This window comes from Culex pipiens, chromosome 3 (genome assembly GCF_016801865.2).
Source record: "Culex pipiens pallens isolate TS chromosome 3, TS_CPP_V2, whole genome shotgun sequence".
In the NCBI taxonomy this organism is placed as follows: Eukaryota; Metazoa; Arthropoda; class Insecta; order Diptera; family Culicidae; genus Culex; species Culex pipiens.
The window spans coordinates 106,215,090-106,237,463 of NC_068939.1; the positions used below are offsets into that span (position 1 = coordinate 106,215,090).

General features: G+C 37.6%; 1 protein-coding gene across 1 annotated transcript in view; it reads right to left on the reverse strand.

The window, feature by feature from the left end:
- The window catches only part of LOC120421153 (uncharacterized), a 64,819-nt gene that overhangs the window by 27,027 nt on the left and 15,418 nt on the right, over positions 1 to 22,374 (reverse strand). Inside the window, exons 2-5 of the mRNA XM_039584347.2 lie at positions 9,334 to 9,509; positions 5,600 to 5,928; positions 3,037 to 5,018; positions 49 to 2,306 (exon numbers count right to left, since the gene is read on the reverse strand). Of these exons, the coding sequence (XP_039440281.1) occupies positions 49 to 2,306; positions 3,037 to 5,018; positions 5,600 to 5,928; positions 9,334 to 9,452 (4,688 nt within the window). The 5' untranslated portion in view covers positions 9,453 to 9,509. The remainder of the gene's footprint in view (positions 1 to 48; positions 2,307 to 3,036; positions 5,019 to 5,599; positions 5,929 to 9,333; positions 9,510 to 22,374) is intronic.

The window sequence follows — 22,374 nt, forward strand, 5'->3', positions numbered from 1 at the left end:
CATGAGAATCAGCTGGTAACAACAGAGCTTAACATTATATAATCTCACCTCTCGTGCCGGCTAAGCTCTTCCAGAATCTCGTTGTAGTGCACTTTGGAGGGTTTCTTCATTTCCGCTTCCAGCATTTGCCCGTAAGGACCTCGTAGTGGTCTCTTGGAGTATCGTTTCAGATCGAGTTCTCCACTTGGCGCTGGCGAAGCACTTGTGCGATCTCTAGAAGATGCACGGTCACTCTCGTTGTCAGAAACGGAATCCGATCGTAGAAAGATGTTTTTGAACGATCGTACCGGAATGGCCGACAGCACAGCAGAATCCTCCTTTTCGTCAGAACTTTGATATGTCAGGCTCTGGCGACGGTGACCCTTGGGCCAAAATGGCTTGGTAATATCAGAATCAGGCGTGTTTGGCTCTAACATAAAAGGGTCACCACGGTTCAGGATGTCACAATCTTTGGATTTTTCTGGAGATGATGTTATTTCCTTTGAGCTCAGATCTGTGAAGCTTTCCCCGCTCAAATCAACGCTTGAATCCTGTTTGATTGTTAGCTTTTTAGGGCGCCAATTATCATCTGGCTGACAATTGTCGTTGGAATCAGATTCAGGGTCAATGTTTGTATCTATTGCTGGCCACTGAATGTAAATACCTTTCCGACGTTTCGACTTATCTATCCTTCGTTTTTCTTCAACTTCACTATTCCCACTACTGAGCGTTTCACCACTTTCCTCATTGTTACTGTGTCGTTTGCGTACTTCAACGACCTCAATATCTGCTGTTTCATGTTTAAAGATCGATTCGTCTGGAGTTGGGGGTGTCTCGATAATGGTAGTGCCTACCAAACTATCAGGCTCGGTGCAAATAATCGAAACAGGTGGAGTACACATGATATTGTCGTCGTACGTATCGGATAAATCTGCTGAACTACCTTTTGGTGGTTCCAGAATTCCCTCCTCAACTTCAGTCACACACTCCAATTTCAATACCTCGGGTTCCATAATCTCGGGTGGATTTTCAATAACCAAAGTATCAGTTATTTCTTCACCCGATTCTTCTTCTAGTACAACTTTTTCATTAGATTCTGTAATACTGTCTAAACATTCTGTTAGTTTGTTAGTGCATTCCGTCATCGAGGCATCTATCCATTGTTCCGAGGGCCGAGCTGTACTCCACTCACTAACGACGCAGTCAAAAACTGGAACCGGAATCAAACACGTTGTAGCTTGTTGCAAGCACTCTTCGTCCTTTGTCAAAGTTTGTGGTATGATTGGTACACCTTCTTCAACCAATGGTTCCAAAACCATTTCGGAAGCTTGTACAACATTGATTGTTGCTCTTTTTTGAATCAGCTCATTTTCAACTGTTTCGATGTGTTCCGCTTCTGGATCTTCCACAATGGTCTCTATGTCGGAATTTCTATTCGATGATAGCTCTTTCCCTTCTAACCCTTCACACCGGTCGTAGCTGTCAGGTGGCGCTAGATTGATACTTATTTCTGTTTTCTTGAGCGACACTTTCGATGCTTCACTATCATCGGTTGAGGGACCTGGTTCTGAAGTGGTTGAAAACTGAGCTGGACTACAGCTTCTGCAGTCTTTTTTGTTTCTCGGTAACGTAACGTTATCTATGACTGAGCTTTCTTTGTTGCGCATCAAGCTGTTCTTGATTGCACCCAAAGCAGACCGGATGTACTTGCCGGAGGAGTAGTCAACCTGAGAGAAGGATGCACTTCGAAACGGTATCGTTTTCTGCGTATAGGAACCAACAATTGTCCTCGATTCAGGTCTGGACAACTTGACAAATATTTCATCTTCACCCTTAAAGGATGTTTCAGATTTTGTTTCGTCAATAGCTGTGTCCTTGGCTGATGTACTTTGAAGACACTCCAAGTTTGACGTGCTAACATTAGCTCGAAGTCCGGCCTTGTGCTCACACGAGGGAGAACTAGGAGTTGAAGCTCGCTTGCTATCCGCAAATTGATAAGGAATATCAATTGATCGAGACTCTTTGCTCTTCAACAGATTACTGCAAGAATCCTCATTGTGAAGTGCGTCGATATTTAAGAGGCTTTTCGTAGAAGAAGCTGCGTTTGGTCGTTCGAATGTTTTATCAACGCTTTGCGAATGCTTTGGCCGTCGAGGAGGTGGCACTGGAGGCGCTCGTGTGCCTTTCAGCAGTTCCGTCAATTCGCGTAGTCGTTCGGTTTTTGTACTTGCATGCTTGTCACCTGATTTACCCTCGCTTGATCCAGATGTTGTCTTCTTCACTAATTTCTGCAGTCGGTCCAGCGTATTGCTGCGTTTTTCCATTATCTACAAAATAAGTAAAGCAGGATTATATTTTTTAGTTGACGTGTAGTTTGTTTTGCCTCTGTAACTAGAAACCTATTATAAATAAAACTTGGGAGCCGAATTACTAATAGGTCTCAAGATACCACAACTTTTAGAATGTTATCCAAGTTTTTGCATTGCTGATTTTTTTTTCTCAGGCTTAGTTCAAAGAATTAGAGCAGGGGTACGTTCTGGTGAATTGAAGTATGAAAAATATTCAAACATTAAATTTTTTTATCAGAACTACCGGATTTCGGGTCAAAATAGCCGATCCAGGTTTCTGCGAAGCGGTTCAAATTTTATAAAATAGGGTTTCAATTTATAATGTACTCTTGAAAATATTCAAAGAAAATAAATTGAAAACTTGCACCTTCATATGCTTGTAACATTTGAAAGGATAGTTAGATCTTCAATCTTTTGGACTCATTGGAAAGGCGATTATCCAACAATAGGTCGCATGATTGATCTGGGCATCATTTTTATCAAAATATTCGAGATCGCGCCTTCATTCATGAATAACCTCAACACTATTTGAGCTAAATTGATGAGGCAAGTTATCAAAGTATATTTTTTTTCTATCATTAGCAAAGTGGATTAACCTTGAACCTTAAAAAAAATCAACATCTCTTTTAAAGTTTTGTTTGTGTTACTCTGATTGTAAGATTCCCTAACGAATGGTCAATATGTCTTACATAAGACACACTCTACATACCAACTTTTCCGTTGATGATTTCGCATACAGCTGGCTTTTTCCAAAACAATTCAAACTGCTCGAGGAATTGTCCGGCGATAGATTGTTGAATTTCAGCTGTGTCGAGTTTCGGTTGTTTGAGATCGTCTTCGTTTCACCACCTGATACGTCCTTATTCCCGTGGCTATTATTAGATGAATTATATTTAAGCTCTTCGCCCGCACTTCTAGTGCGTCGGTTATTGTTGTTACTATCACTGGCGGTTACATACTGCTGTTCACTATTGGTTGGAGTTGCACTGCGATTGGTTTGATTTCCGTCATAGCATGAAGGAATCTTCACTACATCGTGCTGTTTGTACTTGATCGTATTAAAATTTCGTTTTGCATCATCGCCGGACCCGGCTGCTGCTAACGTTGGTGCCGACTCACTGCCACTACACACACTGCTGAGCTCGTCGGACGAGCAACTGTTGGGTATTCGGCGACTATCACAAACACTCTGGTACAAGTTTTCCACCAAGGCACATTCAATTTTCGGTACTGATGGAAACTTATGAAAATCGTGATAATCTTCCTCGTTGATCACAGTTATAATATCTTCGCTAGTCGTTGAAATGTCCGACGAGTCGATGAAAATGAAATCTTCCAGAGCAGCTTCTTCCGCGATGTTTGGGCCTGGTTTGGGATCCAAATTCTTCGCACAATACCTGCTCAAGGACTGCAAGCGGGTTTGTGCGTCAGTTCGATCGGTGGACTGTAGTTTCGGTGTAAAATGGCAAATTATCGCACCATCTGGCGGAGGGTTGCTTTTCACGCGGGAATTGTCAGCGGAAAACTTCCGTTGGAGTTGCGACTTGTCGATACTTGCGGTACGGCTGATGACTGGTAGCGAACATTTTCGTTGTTCCGAGTTACCGTTGCGATCCTCGTAGTACAGTCCGGCGCTTTCTGGATCACTGAACGGCCGTTGCAATGAGTTCTTTGGTGGAAAATCAGTCGATGGTGGGCCCGTGTCACGCTGAGTGTTGTTGTTCTGACTAAGTGCACTCAAATGTGGTGAAGCTGGCGTAATTGGTGGTGTTTGCCGCACACACTCATCAAACAACCACGGTTCCACTACTGATGGTGGTGGTAATGGCAGCGGTGATGGTGACCTAGGCGACAACGACGGCGATGAGGACAACTCGTCCGTACAAATATCACCAGCCACGCCGGTGGTGGTATTATTCCTAATATTATTCTCGTTATTATTTCTCGTACGACCTACACTTGAATTTGGTCCAAAATACACATCGGACGAAATATTCTTTCTCTTGAAATTATTTATGTTCACATCTTTTAAACGCGGCTCTTTTGACTGCTGTGCGTCTCTGAAGTTTAAATTTAAATCATCACCATCGTTTTGCTTCACGACGCCTTCGACGCTGCCCCTGTGAGCATCTTTCCGACTGCTGCAGACCAACGATGAAAAGTTTCGCTGCTCCTGTGCGTTGCTGACGGCGGCGCCATACTCGAAACTACCCGACCATTTTTCGTTCAGATTTCGCGAGTTACCATTCCGATTTGCACTCGTAGTTCGACGGTCATTATCTTCCTGTGCTGTCGTACCCTTGTACTCGCCCTTATTATTCACTATTTTCAGTCTTTTGCTATCCGAGTACTTGTTGCTCACTTTAACTAGATTATTATTCTTAGCATTTTTGTTGGAAGCACTGCCAAAGTTGTTACTGTAACAACAAACAGTTGTGGTGGATGCTGGCGAGGTCTCGCGATTGGTATTCTGTTTATCTACACTTGCAGTACTACCAGTACTGTTGTTATTAGTACGCTTGTTTGCTGGGGGAATCGACGACGCTGGTAATCCGTTATTGTACTGTAACTTTCCTCTGATTCCTTGTTGTGGACCGATCGAGATCTGAGCTTGATGCAGTCGCTGATGCGCGGATGACGAAGAAGACGATGATGATGCCGATGTTGAGGGCGACGATTTTCTATTCTTAGCTGGAAAGATAGAGAACGAAAATTTGAATTTTCATCGTTGCGTGCTTGTGAGCAGTGTGGAAGGTAAAGGTATATTGGTGTTAGTTTTACCAAAGGGGATGTGAAAATTTCATTCATCGTTCACCTACTCTGCCAAAATGGATTTTGATTCCTTACCCAACAAGAAGAAGCAAATTAGACTATAAATTATTCCACTGCAACTAAGCTTGTACACAGCAAGTCCACATTAGCAATTGCATTAAACCTATTAATCTTGTCTAACTCTCACGAATCCTAATTCAACCCGTAACGAAACACCCTGTTCTTGAGTGTTTTGCTGTGCGCGTACTGACCGCGCAACCGCCTGGCGAATGATTTTCCACTCAGCTACTCTACTCTCGGCTCGGAACATTCACCTAATTTTCTTTATTTTCTCTCACCCACGAGAGTGTGAACATGTGGGTATAGTATCCCCCAAAAAAAATACTACCGAAATATATCACCAATACACAGATGCACAAGTTTGTTTTTCCGATGTTAGTACCAAACTGAATGTTTTATTTTTCCACCTTCTACAACTCGGAAAAGCGCGCAAAACTTACACAAACTATTTGGCACAGGTAAGCGAGTTCTTGCGTAGCTGCTGTTCCAGGGCATCTCAATCTCTCCGCCGGAACCGATGCAGCAGCAACTTTTGTTCGAGCCAACGCTGTTACTACTATTGCCGCTGCTGCTGGCGCCTCCTCCCACACTCGGCGGCACTGTGCTTCCGGTTGGCGGCGTCTGGGAGTGCTGTTTGACGCCGTTGCTTCCACCATTCACTTCGTGGGCGGCGTTCGGCGGTGCGCCCAGGTTGAGCAGATTCGGATTGGACAGGCGTACGCCGTAGCGCAACGTGCCCAGTTGGATGTAGTCCGCCTCTGGTATTGCCCTGCGAGGAAAGAAAAACGAGATGAAAAGCTTTTTGAATTTTTCGCGCGAAATGCGCCTTGAGTGTATGCAATACTCTGAATGAGAGGATACTTTTCCAGAGGGGTAATCTGCGTTACTGTATAATTGGGAGTTTTATGCTACAAAACGAAAAAAAAAATCTAGACAAATATTTAAAAAATCTCAACCATAAAAACTAAAGCACTTATATATTGTGATCTACTATGTACTTCGGGTTTCCTAAGCAGATAACACCTTCTAAAAGGAACGCCGGGAAATATACCTTGCAACTAAGATTATTGAACCAATGCAATTAGGACAAATTATCTGAGGTATGCCACAAGTAGGGTTGTCAAGTACAGATAAAAACAAATCTATGAAAAAAGGAACATCTCACTTCCCAATCATCCAAATTGATGAGAAAAAGATGGACTCTAAAACACAATAAATGGAGCGAATTGAGAATACAGTCTGAATAGGGACAGCACACGGAGAGACTGTGCCCAGAAATTTTAACAATTAAAATGTTGATTTTATTTTCGTAAATTTTGACAAAAACGTACTTGTCACTGCCAATTTTCAGTTAAATTAACCAAAATTCAGTATTAATTTAATAACCTGTTTGTTGAAAATGCTAAAGGCAAAAAGCTAACAGATTTCCCGAACTCGAATGAACGTGCTCGACTGTTAGCTTTGGTTTTAGAAAAATCAAGAATTATTTTGGTTGAATATAATTAACAATTGGTTGAATATTTAAAAGATGAACTTGGGTTTGTTTACGTCTGTCATTTGAAGTCAGGATCCGAACGAGAGCGGTCGATTTGTTGAGTTTGTGTTGTTAATTGTGAAGTGAGAGGATGGGAAAGGTGAAAATTACACTATTTGGCTAATGTTGAAATGGCAAATCAAAGTGTCGCAACTGGGGAGGTGGAATTGGTGAGTAGGTTTGTTGATGATTTCTTTGCAGGTAATAAACTATGAAGAGCAAGAGGACGACCTTCGCCATGAGGACCTCTAATGCAAGTGAGTTGAACACGTTATAAGAATGTTTGATGGAAAGAGAGGGCAGCAGAAGGGAGATGCGGGCCAACTCTTCACGGATAGAGCAGCCCGGGCAAATTTAACAAAATGTTGGTTAATCCAAGTAAGTATGGGTTTACTTTTGCACAATAATTTATCTAATGTGTTTCTTATTAGAAAACTGAATCATTTAAAAGCTTCACGCTTATGACGGATAAAATCTTAATGAACGATTATTTTTTTTCAGAATCATCAATTATAAAATACATAGAAATGCGTACACATGACAACATAAAAATAGAGATGAAGTAAAATATCAAAAAATATATAAAATATATAAAAGAAGACAATAACTATTTTGAAAGTTTTGTTGCAATACGACTGCTCAATAAACTGGTAAGTTAAACTCAAAATATTTTTTTCAGGAATCGGAGTACGTTGAATAAATTGAATCAAATGCAGTGAAAGTGTGTTGCCAAAAGTAATTGTTAAATTAATGCAAGCTTGGTAAGTAGCATTATTGATATTTCTTCTTTTCTCATTATAATTACATTTATTTACGTTCCTTTTTTCAGTTTATAGCCGAAGTTAAGAATTTTGTATTAAATTACTAATACATTCCAAATGTCTATTTGCAGCAAAAGGTTCACTTTGGTGGAAATTCTGTGTCCTGAGACCGTTGTAGATGATGATGACTTATCGGATGATTTCACAGTGATGGTAAGTGAATACAACACTTTATTTTATACAACATAATAAAAATATAAGCTTAAAACTTGGTGAAAATTTTGCTCGGGATCTATTTTTAAGGAATTCACGAGAGTGTGTTGATGCTTTTTAACAGTAATTTAACAACTTATTGCAAAAAAAAAAACAAATTAGTACAAAACGTTAAATTTTTAGGCAGAATAAATGCAAAAATAAAAACACTTACACGCATTAATTTCTGAGGCATTATTATAAAATTTACTGCAAATTCAATAAAAGTATTGCTAACAACAGCTAATTATTGACTACATGTACGAATATTTTGTGTATTCAAGTAAGACATTAGTTGAAATATAGCTAGAAATTCGGCCCAGCCTATATCGTTAGATAATTAAAGAAAATATATATTAACACTTACATAAATTATGTCTAATTAAGAAATGATTTGTTATAAACCACTAATAATTTGCTGCATGCAAAAATATTTCGGTTGATACAACGAAAAAAAATTGTTGAAAAATAGTTGAAAAATATGTCCCAGCCAGTTTTTAACAGAATATTCCACAATATTTCAGCTGAAAACAAGAAATTTTTAGTTAATTTTCTGAAAAAAATATTGTAGCGGTCGACTGCTAGAATTTTTTTCGGCCATTTAACCAACAAAAATTGCAATTCCAACTATTTTTTTAGTTAATTTTAGTAACTGGTGGTCAGCAATTTTGGGTTAACAAAATCAACAATCGATTGTTGAAAATAAGCTGTGTAAAAAATTAACCCATACTTTTAGTTAAATTAACCAAGATTTTCTTAGATTTGCCCCGGCCGGTCTCTCCGTGCAGTTTTAGAGAACTTTAAAGTTTAAAATTTGCAAATAGGCTAGATCGCTGAATAACTGTGTTTGCCACTTGATTATAAAATAATGTTTGGTGAGGAGGTGGCTAGATAAACAGTGACAAATGTTGATCATAACTAAAACATGAGCTATTAATTTATAATAATCTAAAAAGGGTCAACATTTCGCTATTTCTAACCCCGTTGCAATGTCATGGCAAATGAAAAGTTCTACATAAAATGTGCTTTCTATAGTCACTACTTGTAGAAAATTCAATTTCCAATCCGAATCTGTGAAAACATTTAAGTTTTGGAACGGTTTTGAGACATATTACGAAAAAGTGAAAAATCTCGTGACGTTGAAACGCCGGAATGTGTAAATTATACAATAATTGACCATTTATAAAAAGTATCCGAAACCAAATTAACCAGATTTCTAGAATTTGTAGAAATTACCCCAAAACCCAAGCTAAAAGTATAATTCTTTACACATTTTTTCTTGAAATCAATTACAAATTTGAGCATAAAAAATGCGATGTTTTTAATCAATATTTTATTAATAAACAAAATGCACGTATGAAAAACTTTTAAATACTGAAAAGAAAAATGTCAAGCGCTTTAAGTTTTGCACATGCTTTTCAATTCGCTCCTAAAGTTTAATTCAGATCCAGATTACCTCCTTGCCCTGATATACAGTGTAAACTAACAGGATATCGTTTCAATAAAATTACAATTACAATTAAAATTGTAAATTTTATTGAATTGTTAATTGTTTGTTTTATCCCCTGAAGTTTTGTATTATTTGCACCTCAAAAACGTAAGAACTTGTGTTTTCCTTGATTCGAACCTGTTCCATCGTTGTTGTGCTCCTTCGGTGAATTTCTGGCAGTTACTCGACGGCGGTGGCGGCGGTAGGGCCGCTCGCATATCGCGTGCCACTTCGTGTGGATCAAATTGGTTGGTCATATTTCCAACGCATCTTCCCAGGTTGCGATCTCACAAATTCCACTCGTCGAATTCGTGCTGTAAAGATAGAGAAAAAATGCACAACAATTAAACTGCTCATTTTAAGCAAGGTATCGTTCTGAAGAAAAAGTCCTTTTTTATAAAATTTTTATATTTTTGTGAGTTCTAAGCAAGATTCTGATCAATCAAGCTAAACAGGTTTTCACTTTGTGATTGTATTGCAATCATGCTTGTAATTTGATACATTCATTTTTCTGCTCAACAACAGACTATGGAAGTGAATTGATAAAAATATAATATCCTCAGTCAACTCTCTGGGGAGTTATTTCAGTTGACTAAACATTGAAGATGGATTTAAGGTATCTGTCTCGTTACAGATACATGCCGTGAGCTTCATTTTGTTAGACAGACCGGATCTCTTGTCTGACATGGTTTAAAATAGGGTGTTACGTTTTAAATGAAAATTTACAAATTTTGAGATCGAACATTTTAATTTTTCTTGAATGTAATTTCTGAGAACGATTTTTGTATAGCATCATAGAACCTAACCTGTGTATTGTCCAAACAAATCTCTTATCATCCTAACGCAGATCAGACAACGCACTGCACCGCTCGGAAAACCGGCAGACAATCTCATGTTGTTCGTTGGTGAGTGCATTTAGTCAATTTTAGTCGTATTCATTTATTTGTAAAATTCAACAACTGAAAAGTTCGCCAACGATTTTGCCTTGAGAAGCAATCAGAAGATCTCGTACTTTTTGCTCCTTCTACATATACTAAGTTGCCTAGTCGGGCTATTTTAGTGCGGTAATTGAAAAATGAACCTGCTAAAGCAAGGCCGACAGTTTAATGACAGTTTCACGTTGGGAGGCTGGCCAAATCGGACAGAACATACCATGGGGCAAAGAAGCATGATGCCAAGGTGGCTAGGCCGCGCAAACAACAAATTATGCTGTGTGGTTGTTTACATTTTGAATTATGATTTATGGTTTTTAGGTTTGTTTAATGGTAGGGTTAGAAGCGTATGTTTAAGATTTTGATTAATTTTACTACAAATCACGAAACAGCTGCTTACTCAGGTTAAGCATTTGAAACATTCTTTGAAATTTGGCATTTTTCTATTATAATTTGCAATATGTAGTAGAAAGGAAAGAAACAAACAAACTTTGGAGAAGAAAAAGAGAAATTTTATTGGTCGCTGTTATTTTATGCTCAAAATAAATACAGAGAAACCTCTTTTTACGCGGTGGAGTTACGCTTTCTATTTTGTCGATTTCTCTAAAACCATACAATCTTTTTGAAAGCTTCAAAAAGCGTTTTGTAGATCTGAACAAAACCTACAAATTGCTTTTAAAAGATTGCAAACATGTTGCGTCGTTTTAGAGAAATCGACAAATTAGAAAAACGTAACGCATCGCGTAAAAAGAGGTTTCTCTGTATCAAACAGGTGCTCATCAATACAAAAAAATACAATGAAACCTTTTTTTACGCGGTGGCGTTACGCGTTTTATTTCGTCGATTTCTCTTAAACCATAAAATATTTTTGCATGCTTCAAAAAACGTTTTGTAGATCTGAACAAAACCTACAAACTGCTTTTAAAAGATTGCAAAAAAATTTCGTCGTTCCAGAGAAATCGTCGAATTAAAAAGCGTAACGCCACCGCGTAAAAAGAAATTTCACTGTAGTAGCAAACAAAACCAAATGAAAAAATAGGAAGGAAATATTACTCTAACATCAAAAATATAAATCTAACAATTTAATATCATAGACGTAGAACAACTTGCTTGGTAGCAAAAAGATACCGGTATACACTTTCATTGAGCAAATAAAATCACAAAAGCAAGAATGGAAAGCCGAATGGATGGTTTGGCAAAGTGTAAACCCAGAGAGAGAGAGAGAGAGAGAGAAACATTGACATTGATTTGCGTAGTCAACAGTTTCACACAACCTTTGGGGATCGAGTTTCACTCACTGAATGACAAGCAAAGCATGATCAAATTCTGGCAAACTTGTACGATATCAATCGGAAAGCTGCGCGCGTCATAATCTGCCAAAATGGAAATCAAAAACGTAAAAAAATGCTCGATATCAGTCAACATCGCTGATGGAAACATGGGAATAGTTCTGTGACGAGCGCAAAAAAAAAACTGGAACATCGACAGGCAAAGCGCATGAAGAGATGATGTTAAAAAATAATAACAATAAAGAAAACTGGTTTTGCGGTTGATGTATTTTTGTTCATCATCCCACAAACACACACCAATATTAAATTAGCATACATTTAAGTCGCACATATAGTGTAGCCAGTTAGAACTGGTTTCTAAATAAAACCTTGCTATCAGTGCTGATTAGGTTGAATCTAATTTACTTTCGATGTAATTAACAAATAATAACTTTGTGAAATTGTCCTATGAGAGTGAGTATTGAAGTATTTAAACAAATTTGAATTTTATAAATTTTAAAACGAGAGAAGGCACCCAAACCACCCCAAACTATTGTTTAGTAAAGTGTTATAAAACATGATTTACAAGCAATCGATTGTGACCCTATCCAGAAAGTGCCAATAGTGCTTAAAATGCTATCACTCTAATTGGATAAGTACACCTGCCGTTATGTTTCCAAAGATGTAAATTTTCCCGTCTTCTATCTTCTTCTTACGAGGCACCGCAACGGCTGTGATCCAGAGCCATGCCTAATCTGGTCATGCTGAGCGAAAATCATTCAGATAAAATCAGAGCTTATTACGTCGGTAGGGTGGTGTGACATAAAGTCGTCTCAGTTCTATTTGATCGCCATCGTGCTGTCATGACGTAAGTCTGAACAAACTCATATGAAGTGGGGGTCAAGACAGCATAACGGTGACGATTCATTGAATAGCAATTAGAATTAAAAAAAACTTTGTCTCATAATTGGACCTCATACCCTCATGTCACTATAACAGCCATGGAACCGTTTTGCATACCGCAGAAGTTGTTCTGTTCGTGCACTTCGCTTTTTTTCTATAATGAAAGACATGTTTCTGATCTTTTTGTTCCCTTTTGTGCCAATCAGATGCTCTGCTTTTTATCCTTCGGTTAGCCGACATGCTTCTCGTGATGGGATGTTTATTTTATTTGCAGATTTTATTGCCAGTTCTATTTATTTATATTTTATTACAACCGCTAAACTGCACCGTACTTGGCAAGCCTCTCGAATGACTGACTTTTTTTAGTTTCAGGCATTCTATGTAATTATTTTTCAATTGAGTTCGTTAAGTTTTTTTTAATACAAAATAAAGTTGCTGGAATACTGCTAATTTATTGTGTTTAAGTTTGTAAAAATATGAAACTCACAGTTCTCAGCTTCCACAATTATCATGCCTCAAAACTCATGCCCCTAATAAACCCGGCCATTTTCCGTCCTGTTATTTTCAACACCAAAAATTGCCGGTCTCTTCCTCACGCTCTCAACTTTTTTTTCCACTAAACCCGTCACAAAACCAGTATCGCCAACGAAAACATTCATCGTGACGTAATTTGTGGTAGGTTCCAAATTCCCCTTTTTGTTCTCCCATTGCCGTTTTCTAAGAGAACAAAAGAATCAGTGGTATGTTCGCGTGGACGCGAAGAGAGAAAAGGAAGAAAACTCACATGCTATACTGGCGGTCACAATACTCTCTGATATTTTGGTGCAGGAATCATAACATGATTTTTTTCCATCACTCATTTATAACACTGATTATGTGAAATAAACCGCACATAAGGCCTCCCCCCTTTAAAGTTGGCCCGAAAAATCAGCGGCAAATAAAATATTTTTTTGAAAAAACTTCAAAAATTTCAATAGAAATAATTTAAGTGCAATCAGCTGAAATCGATTTAAAATGCTTTCACCTGCGTTTAGAATCATTTCAAGTATGTTAGGTTGATTTAAAAATCTTTTGATTTTTATAAAATTTTTGATGTTTAGTATCGCTAAAATTTAGAGAAAATTTTAGAGAATAGAATAAACATTTAGAGAAAATTTTAGAGAATAGAATAAACATTATGATAGTCATAAATTTGTTAACTGATTAAATTGATATTTCCATCATAACGTCTAAGTATACCAAACACTGCTCTTATTCCATGGCAAAGTCTAGTATATATCTGCTGTAAATGCTCAGCTCTGGTAAGCCGCGATACGCTGCGTGAAGCGGTGAGCAACCGTTAAAGGCCAAGTCCTTCCAGCCGACCAGGTAACGCGAAAGAGCACAGATCGGAGCACAATTTATTGGCTTAATTTATTTTCCGTTCCTATAGATTTGACAATAAAGTAAAATCTATAAATGGAAGAAAGACATTAAAGTCTAAATCAGCGCGCACACACACACACACACCTACTGTAAATTTGCATACACTCTCATGGCAGAGAGATAAAGAGATGATTATAAGTCTTTGGTTGACTTGCGCAAAGCCCAGCGTGCTGTTTTACACGAAGGTTACATGTGGCGTCGTTCCGCGTGTTTTTTTCTAAATTGATCACATCGTTTGAGGGTTCGAGATCGGTAGTTTTCACAATATTGCAAATCTTTGACTAATTGGCATGGTATTTTGCTTGTGACCATATTTTGTGTTGCTCTATGGTCAATTTATATCATATAATAACAAATTTAACTTTCTTCTGGTCGCGCAGATCAATAAAAAAATGCATCTCAACTCTTACCAAAAAAAAGACTTCGATACGCCTTTACTCGTTATAAGCTACAAGCTTCAACACATTTAGAAGCACAATTCATCTCATCAACTTTTATAGGCTCATAAAATGTTTAGGTGACTCTTCGCGCACTTTAACGGTTTAATCAGATGGGTCGTTGGTGACTGGCTTGCTCTGCCTGACAAGCGGAAACTAACCAACTTCGAACTCTGCTCCCAATCTCGACACATCATATCGCCCGTTATAATTTCATGTAAAGTTTTTCGAAGCTTTTTGAAAAAGAGTTTGACTAAACGAGAGCAAACTTTCACGTAGAAAATATGTACTTAGTGGAGAGTTCTTTCTTTAATAAATCGGGTGTAAAGTATGGGATATTCTCGTATGTTTGGCAGGTTAAGCACTCGCACCTAATACCATCCAATTTGCTGTTTTGCATTATTGAAACAACATATTTTATGAAACTGTTGATATAAACTTGCTTGCTCACTTCCTATTGAGCTATTTATTAATCGATTTCAGTTGAAAACACCTTTTATGAGCTGTAATTGAACGTCAAAGTGCTGATATGGCAACATTAAAGGCACGCTGGAGTTAGATACTGTTCCCAAATTTAGAATACATTGTATAATGTTTATGTTTTTTTTTATTTTTTTTTAGGTTTTTTTTACAAGATTTGAATTTAGGGCATAACTTTATACGAAGTTTGTAAGTTCATAAGATCATCGATATTTAGCGTTTTTTTTTTAAGTTGGATAATTGTAATAATATGTGAAGATTTGTAGTTCGCATGTTTGAAAAAGGTTCCCACGCCCTTACCTTCTTCAGAGCCTACTGTCAAAAACTTCAAAGAAAATTTCTACTTGCTTTACTGCCGCTCGAAGCTAGTCCGTCCCATATGTAATTTCGTCAATTTTGAAGTAATGATGAAGTTTGGTTCAAAATCACGTGAGCTATCAGAAAAACCAATAAAATGTAGTACAGTAGTTGTTCGGTAACTGGGCGTTGTTTAACTGGGCTGCTTTTTAACTGGGCACTCGATAACTGAACCATAGCACAGTTAAAAAGCAGACAAACGTCAAAAAACCAAAACAAACCGAAATGTCCCCAGGGTTACAATTGAAGAAATTTGAAATGTAAGCATTGTAAATAAATGTCATTAACTTTTATTTTTATAATTCATCAGGAAAATATTATGCATCGGTGGTCCCCTCGTTATTTTTCGTTCAGCCCTGTTAGCGAACAGCATTCGGTGACTGGGCTATGTTCTCAGCCCAGTTACCGAACAAGTACTGTACTTTGTTCTAGAAAGGCGGAGAAAATCCACTTTTTCGTGAAATTCTAACACGTAGCCTTATGGGCGGTACAACTTTGACACGCGTTTTCTCGGCTTGCTGTTTTTATATATGGGACGGATATGATTAGAGCGGCAGTTTATATGTGATAATTTTGGCTACCGTAAGCAGGGTGACATTGGGCCATATCTATATATATAAAAAATTTCGACGGTTTTGTTCGAACGCGAATCAATTCAACACGGAATGTCGGATCGAGGTGCTCTTTGTTGCGTTGGGTTCGTATAAGTCCAAGGAAGGTTCTTACGTCAAAAAGTAACAACTTTGGCCACTCTGGAACCGATTCCGGAAAATCTGCAGATTGTATGGGAAAAAATACGTAAAATCAAATTTTGATCACAGGAGGCTGAATAAGCAAAAAAGTTAAAAACGTCAACAAACGAAAAAAAAGGCAGAACGAAGTTTGTCGGGTAAGGCTTGTAATTTTATAGAAATTTATATGGTCAAATTTCCTCCCTGCTGACGGTTCTTTCTATTGTCATCTTTCATGTTATGATATGAAAACATATTAGAGTTAACTGTTGTTCAACAAATTTGATACGTGCCAATAAAACATTTCAACTCGAATTTTCTGAATATTAAAGAAACTTTAATCCAACTGCATGTTTCAGAACATCATTAAATCAATTAATTTATTCCAAACTAAACAATTTAAAAAAATATTTCCTAATTTCATAGAAAATTTATTTGCTTTTTAAAACATAGTGTGAATTAGTAACATTCGATATTTGATGTTTATTTTTTTGCTTTGACTGTTTTAAAATGTTTGCTACTAAGTTTGTTCAGCTCGGGAAATTAGACGCTCTACACAAATTGACCAAAATTAAATTATAATGCACCTAATTTGTTTGGCAATCTGGACGGAAAAACTAACTAAATTCATGTATAGTCAAAGCATTTAGAATCTGGCTTTTTTTTACTCATTTTAAAAATATTTCTGATTTAACGTATCGATTTTGAATCATATTTAAGCTGGTACAAATTTTATTTAATGTTTTTGTTACCGAATGCTTATATTACTTAATGCAAGGTTGTTTTAATTCGATAAGTTTTGAGTTGACTATTTTTAGCAAACTTTCAAACCGACCCATACTTGCGTTGCGTGCAGTAAGCACAGTGTCAATTTGTCATCGTGCGCCACAAAACTTTTCGTTCGCGTCCATAAATTTGCTAAACAAGCCACTACCGCATAGCAAATTTGCGAATGTGAGCAGTTAATAGAAACAAAACGTGGTAGACAAACGTGTCAACTGCATACGTTGCAAATAATGAAGGGCTGACCATACAACACGCCACCAGTTCGTCGAAGACAGCACAATGCGAGTAATGTGATTTCGTGGTTGCAGAATGAATGGACGACCCCCGTACGACCCGTCACCGCGATGGTGGCAGAAATTGAACTCGAGAGCGAGAACGGAATGTGCATAAAAAGATTGAATTATGATTCCAGAGCCCTTTAATAAAATTAACGAGATTAGTTTGCATGCTAGAGGTACCCCGATTCACTTAATGCTGCCCTACCTTCTTGGCACTATAGCGCGATCTCGTTTGCGGGCCTGTTTGAATAGTTGGATTTGAGAGTTTTGGAGTTTCGCTGATTTCTCGCTGTCTGAAAGTGAGACTTGGCGGCGGCAGCGTTTAGCTCACACGAAGGACTCCGTATAATGCTAATTGCAACAATAAGTCACCGCACTTTCACTGTGTTTCAAAACCACTTCACTGGATTTGCTTCTTAGGGAAGGGACGCCAAACGAACTGATTTGCATGACTTATTCGCCGCAGGCCGGCGAATTAGTTGTGCAATGCCGTATGTTAGGGTGATTTGTATCATTTTTTGAATTTGAATTTTCCTCTCTCACACAAATGCCTACCAGAAACAACGAATCAAATAATCATAGTTACACGCATGCTACCTTATTGTTATTCTAAAGTTTCATACCGGAAACCGGGGTGACATTGATAGGATTTCATTTTATTTCTCAAATATTATTCAACCAGCAAAATTAATAAAATAACAAGCTAGAGTTAGAGTCATAGTCTCAACATCTGATGAAAAAAGTGTTTAAAAATGCATTTTAAACTGGTTTCGTTGTTTGCAATCATTAGTTTTCAAAAGAATTAAGATTCGAAGAAAACGGTACTGTACATCGAAATTTTCAAAAATTTAATAGATTTTTTAATAAACCCTAACGTTCTAAAAATTATTCTAACCGTAGGGCAATGCATATTAAATTGATCTAAGCTGATTGCACTCCAATTTCCATTCAAATTTTTAAGTGTTTTGAAAAACAATATTTTTTGCCCCCTGATTTTTAGAGCCGCCTTTGAATTTTATTCGTATTGTGAAAACTAAATCGTCAACCTATCAATGTCACCCTGGTTTACGGTACATTGTTTTCTTCTTCTAAACTAAATTCATCTTTGTTCAGTTATTTTAATATTGTTTAGTTTTCAATCATAAGAAAATTATAATGATGCGACTCGTCGTGATAGCGATTGCGTTAAACAACTTGGGTAAAATTAGGAACCTTTAACGTTTTTTATCCAATGCATCATTGAATCATTGAAAGATCATTGAAAGTACAGTGAATTAGTCAAAATTGATATCTCAATTGCAATAATATGTAAAAGACTGAAGTGCTATTTGCTAAACAATTTATAAATAACCCAAGTACCAAAACGTTCTGGCACGCAAAAAGCAAATTAAGTACGTAGTAAAGTGGTACAGTAAACACACCGCAAGGCAGTAGGTGTGGTGCAGTTGTGATTTGAAAATAAAAGGATTAACATTCCTGGCAGATATTGCAGGCGAATCTGCCCTCGTCAGTTTCCGCGGCACCGCGAAGCTGACATAACCTGGGTGAACAGATGCCAGAGTCGCGGCGCGAACAACTACTACACTAAAGTACTGGAGGTTGAGGGAGAAAGATATCATGGGTAGTTAGCTGTGAAGGTAGAGTGTGAAATCTTGCACCTCGGCTTAACTACGCTCTGGCTGGCCAAACCATTAAAACGAGCAAAACACACTTCAAGTTAAGCTGCGCGTACGCGCTGCGCAGATAAGAACTTTGATTGATTCACAATGGTCGGGAATTAATTAAACGTCTCTTAATTTGTACATGTCAAGTGGCGGAATGACTTTTTTATGCGTACATTAAAGAAGATGTATCTGAAAGGCGAAAAAGATAGAGTGCGCGTAGGGCTTTAGCTCTGATGCAAATACGTTGTTTTTTTTCATTCAACCTGCAGATTGCACTTTCAAGCGAGGAGATATGATTACATCCAAATATATCACTTGGAGTTTATTTATTTGCTTTACAAACCGACCGGTGGGACACGGATTGGGTTACATTGCAACGGCAGCACGGGGAGCAGTGAAGAAAAGTGAAAAAACATGCTCTGCTGATTATATTAGAGTGCTGGCAACTCAGCAGTTCGGAAAGATGTACACTAGGGTGTTACAACATTTACTTTTAATGTGTAAAATTGTAGGAATTATGTTATGTAGTTATGACTTGGTCTATCAACATTGATTTTAAATTGAATTTGATCCGTAGAAAGTCAAGATTTCACAAATATCACTTTTGGAGAATATTTCCCATTTATGCTATCAGAGACGTGTAAGCAAAGGGCTCGATAATATTTTGTATTTACCAAGTATCGCAGGAATCTGGTCTGAATCTGATATTAAAAAAAATCGAAATAGTTTCCAATAAATTTATTAAGTGAGATTTCTGAAAAGTTGAGGGAATTAAATCCCATTTGTAGTTTTGATTCAAGGGCAATGCGCCAAGGGAAAATCACTAGCCCAATGCATGTTCGCAAAATAAGGCAATTTTACAACACCCTAATGGATACACACACTTGCACACAACCGCACACTTCTGGGGAAACGCAACGTGCACGAGCAATGCAAACGGCTGTCTTTCACGCAGGGATACCTATATCATCTTGTTTTACATAGTGTCGCACACAGTGTGTCTAATATCAGATTGAGGTGCTTACAAGGCAAAGTTCAATGTTATCTCCTCGGATGATGATTGGTCTATTCCCATTACAAAAAATATTTCCTCCTAAGTAGTCAAAACGTAGATATTTAAACATTCGAAATAACTTTTTATTTCAATAGAAAATATGTTTTCACTTTTTACATCTTCCAAGCCTTCCAGCCTTCCAAAATTACACATTTTTACTGTTTAACTTAGTACATTTTTATTTTACTTAGTATACCAAATAACTTTATATTTTTGGTTAAATAGAGTTAAAACTCAATAAATATGCCAACAATCATTTTCAATTCATGTTTTGAAAGATTTATATAGATTTTGAGAAGTTTAATGAAGAAAAATCAAAGTGTCTCATTGTTATCCATGGGCTGAAATGAGTGGGGAACAATGACACAGTCCTTGATTCTGGGTATATTCTAAATTTTGGTCAAACCTAATGAAAGGATATTGTAGCCCAGCTCATTCCTTGTGAGAGCAATTTTTAATTGTTCCCCGTGTCTCATTGATGACTACTCTACCCTACTTGCATCGAGAAGTAATAAAATTAATACTCTTCGATATTGTTTTGAAGTTTGAAGCGGGAATACATACGTTTCACTAAAGACATCCAATTCAAAGAGTGTTTTTCGGAATTCCAACACAAATCTTTGTTCAGTTCATTAAAAACCAATTTGATCACTTGATCTTGATCATCACAAGTCATACATTTTCAATGCTCTGTCGAGTTGGATCAATACGACTAAAAAGAATCGAGTTTGCTACGTGTTTTGCAAATCCGAAAACACAATTTGAAAGGATTTACTAAGAAACTTGTTGAATAGATAAGCAACTCTTGTTAGGGTATAAGAATGGTCTTGAAATTTCAGCTAGCTTTAGGCAAAACAATACGATTTGGGAATTTGATTCAATAGACATTGAAATAATAGTTATTTCAGTCAAACAGTTCTGCACCAAAACAATCTTTAGCGTTAAATGGTTTCTTTGCTGAAACAACCGCACAAAGGAAACATAACTTTGACCTCCGGAGGCAATATTTTAGCTGTGAACTATCTAGCATCACTTTCTATGGCCGTTCGCCACATGCTTCTCCGGTTGTAAATGGAGACCTTTGGTTCCGTCGGTGATCCGTAACAACCAACACGTGTTCACTTACTTCATCAACGAGGAATTCTGAAGATTCACGCAAAGAGGCCGCCTAATGCCTTGAAAACGAAGTATGAATCTGTTTTGATGTTATCGCAGAAAATAGCTTTCCGTTATTAGGGAGAGGGCACAACTTTCTTCTCAAACTGCATTCACATCAATTGATCTTCAGAAGCATCACAACTAGATCAATGGTGTACTTTCCAGTATTTCTGGATTCGCTAGACAGGGCAACCAACTGCCTTGGAACATTTGTTCGAAACATTTTTAGTTTTATTTATTTTCTTGCAGTGCTTAAATAATACCCTGCTCGGTGGGTACATTAAGCGTCTGAGAAAGGAAAAAAAAGCAACAACATAAAAATAGATTCTACCTATATCTTCAGGCGGAGGTGATTTACATCGTGCGAACGATCCAAATCCAGATGGGCAGGAGAAATGGCGAACAAAGTGGTAAAACAAATATCGGCCTTTCCCCCCAGGGCAGAGTGGCTTTCCTCTCGCGAGTCTGTGAGGCAGCTTTTTTGCCGTTTTGCATGGCTCGATCAAGGGGATGTCCGCAGTAAAACGGTGTCGTGTTGTCCTACGGTCGTAAACATTACGTATATGGAACATGTTTTCAGCTTGATTGATCAGCAGATGATGCTCACGCATGCCGAGCTAGTGATTGCATGGACGCATGATGATTCTACTAATTGTTGTGATAACGGGAATGTCCCAATTGAAATCTCAATTCAATCACAGAGATGAAAAACTACAGTTTCAGCTAACTATTCCATACAAAATCCTACAGTGAAACGAGAAAAAGTAAAGAACAACCGTATTTCTTTTTTAAATTTTAGTAAAAAATTGTTTAGTAATCAGTTATCCCTAAAAATTCGTTTCGTTATCTTAAAATTTGTTCCTCCTTAAAACCTACACAAAACCTTTTCAAACACCCTTGCAAAATTTATTTCTTAAGAACAAATGTTCGTATTGATTGTATGACCTAAGCAAATTTTATTATGATTAATTAAAAAACATCAATCAAAACTTAAAATAATTGTGCTAGGTATTTGTAATATTTAATATTTTTCAAATTAAACTTTTAGAGATCTCTAAAACTTAAATCATCCCAAACATGACACTGTGCTTTGCACAACGCATCCAGTTTTAATTAGTTGCACAATAATGATTCGCAATTTTCTATAATTACTGTATTCACGTGTTGGTTCGGGTGAAGTGTCCATCTCCTCAATCGCCGTTCATCAGCGACGTAAATGACCGTTCAAAGTTGTGACTGGTTGACAATTATTTACCTGCAAATGAACTGTAATTGACACTGAATGTTTCACCAGCATAGAGTGAAACGAAATGAATTAATCAATGCATACAGGAAGCGTATAGTATTCAAGAGAGTGTTTTGAGAGAAAACAAAGTATAAGGAACAAGCAGCTTCCATTTCAACGGCTGTCTGTCTAGTGGCGGCCGTTCCGGACAGCTATCGCGGAACGAAGAAGGGTTGAACGTGCTGCTGCCCGCCAATGAACACGGATTGTTCGTGAGTGTCACACTAGAGACGATGTGTTGGAAGGTGTCGTCGTCGGCTAAATGAAAGGCACTTGTACTCAGCACTTGAATTTAAATATGCAGCCCCGTCGTTGTCACTTTCGATGGACTTCATGGGCCGGCCTTTTTGTGGATCTTGTTAATAGTGAAAATATCTGTTTATAGTATTGAACACCGCAGGATGCAAATTCGCGCTGGCTA